Source organism: Eimeria mitis, genomic scaffold, assembly GCF_000499745.2.
Source record: "Eimeria mitis Houghton genomic scaffold, Emh_scaff1987, whole genome shotgun sequence".
NCBI lineage: Eukaryota > Apicomplexa > Conoidasida > Eucoccidiorida > Eimeriidae > Eimeria > Eimeria mitis.
Genome location: NW_013570310.1, coordinates 8,460 through 8,722, shown reverse-complemented (window position 1 = coordinate 8,722; position 263 = coordinate 8,460). Strand labels below are relative to the sequence as shown.

Genomic DNA, 263 nt, shown 5'->3' with positions numbered 1-263 from the left:
CCGGTCACCAAACGCACGAGATACTGCACACAAACCCTAAACCCTAAACCCTAAACCCTAAACCCTAAACCCTCAACAAGAAGCACGAAACCCTAAACCCTTCAGGTCCCGGTCACCAAACGCACGAGATACTGCACACATATAAACCCTAAACCCTAAACCCTAAACCCTAAACAATAAACACTAAACCCTTCAGGTCCCGGTCACCAAACGCACGAGATACTGCACACAAACCCTAAACCCTAAACCCTAAACCCTAAACA

The 263-nt window shown here is 47.1% G+C and overlaps 1 protein-coding gene across 1 annotated transcript in view; it reads right to left on the bottom strand.

The window, feature by feature from the left end:
* Positions 1-169: 169 nt before the first annotated feature.
* EMH_0046940 (protein phosphatase 2C, putative) overlaps positions 170-263 on the bottom strand; it is a gene marked incomplete at both ends in the record, with an annotated part of 3,556 nt that continues 3,462 nt past the window's right edge. Inside the window, one exon of the mRNA XM_013496224.1 lies at positions 170-222. Within this exon, the coding sequence (XP_013351678.1) occupies positions 170-222 (53 nt within the window). The remainder of the gene's footprint in view (positions 223-263) is intronic.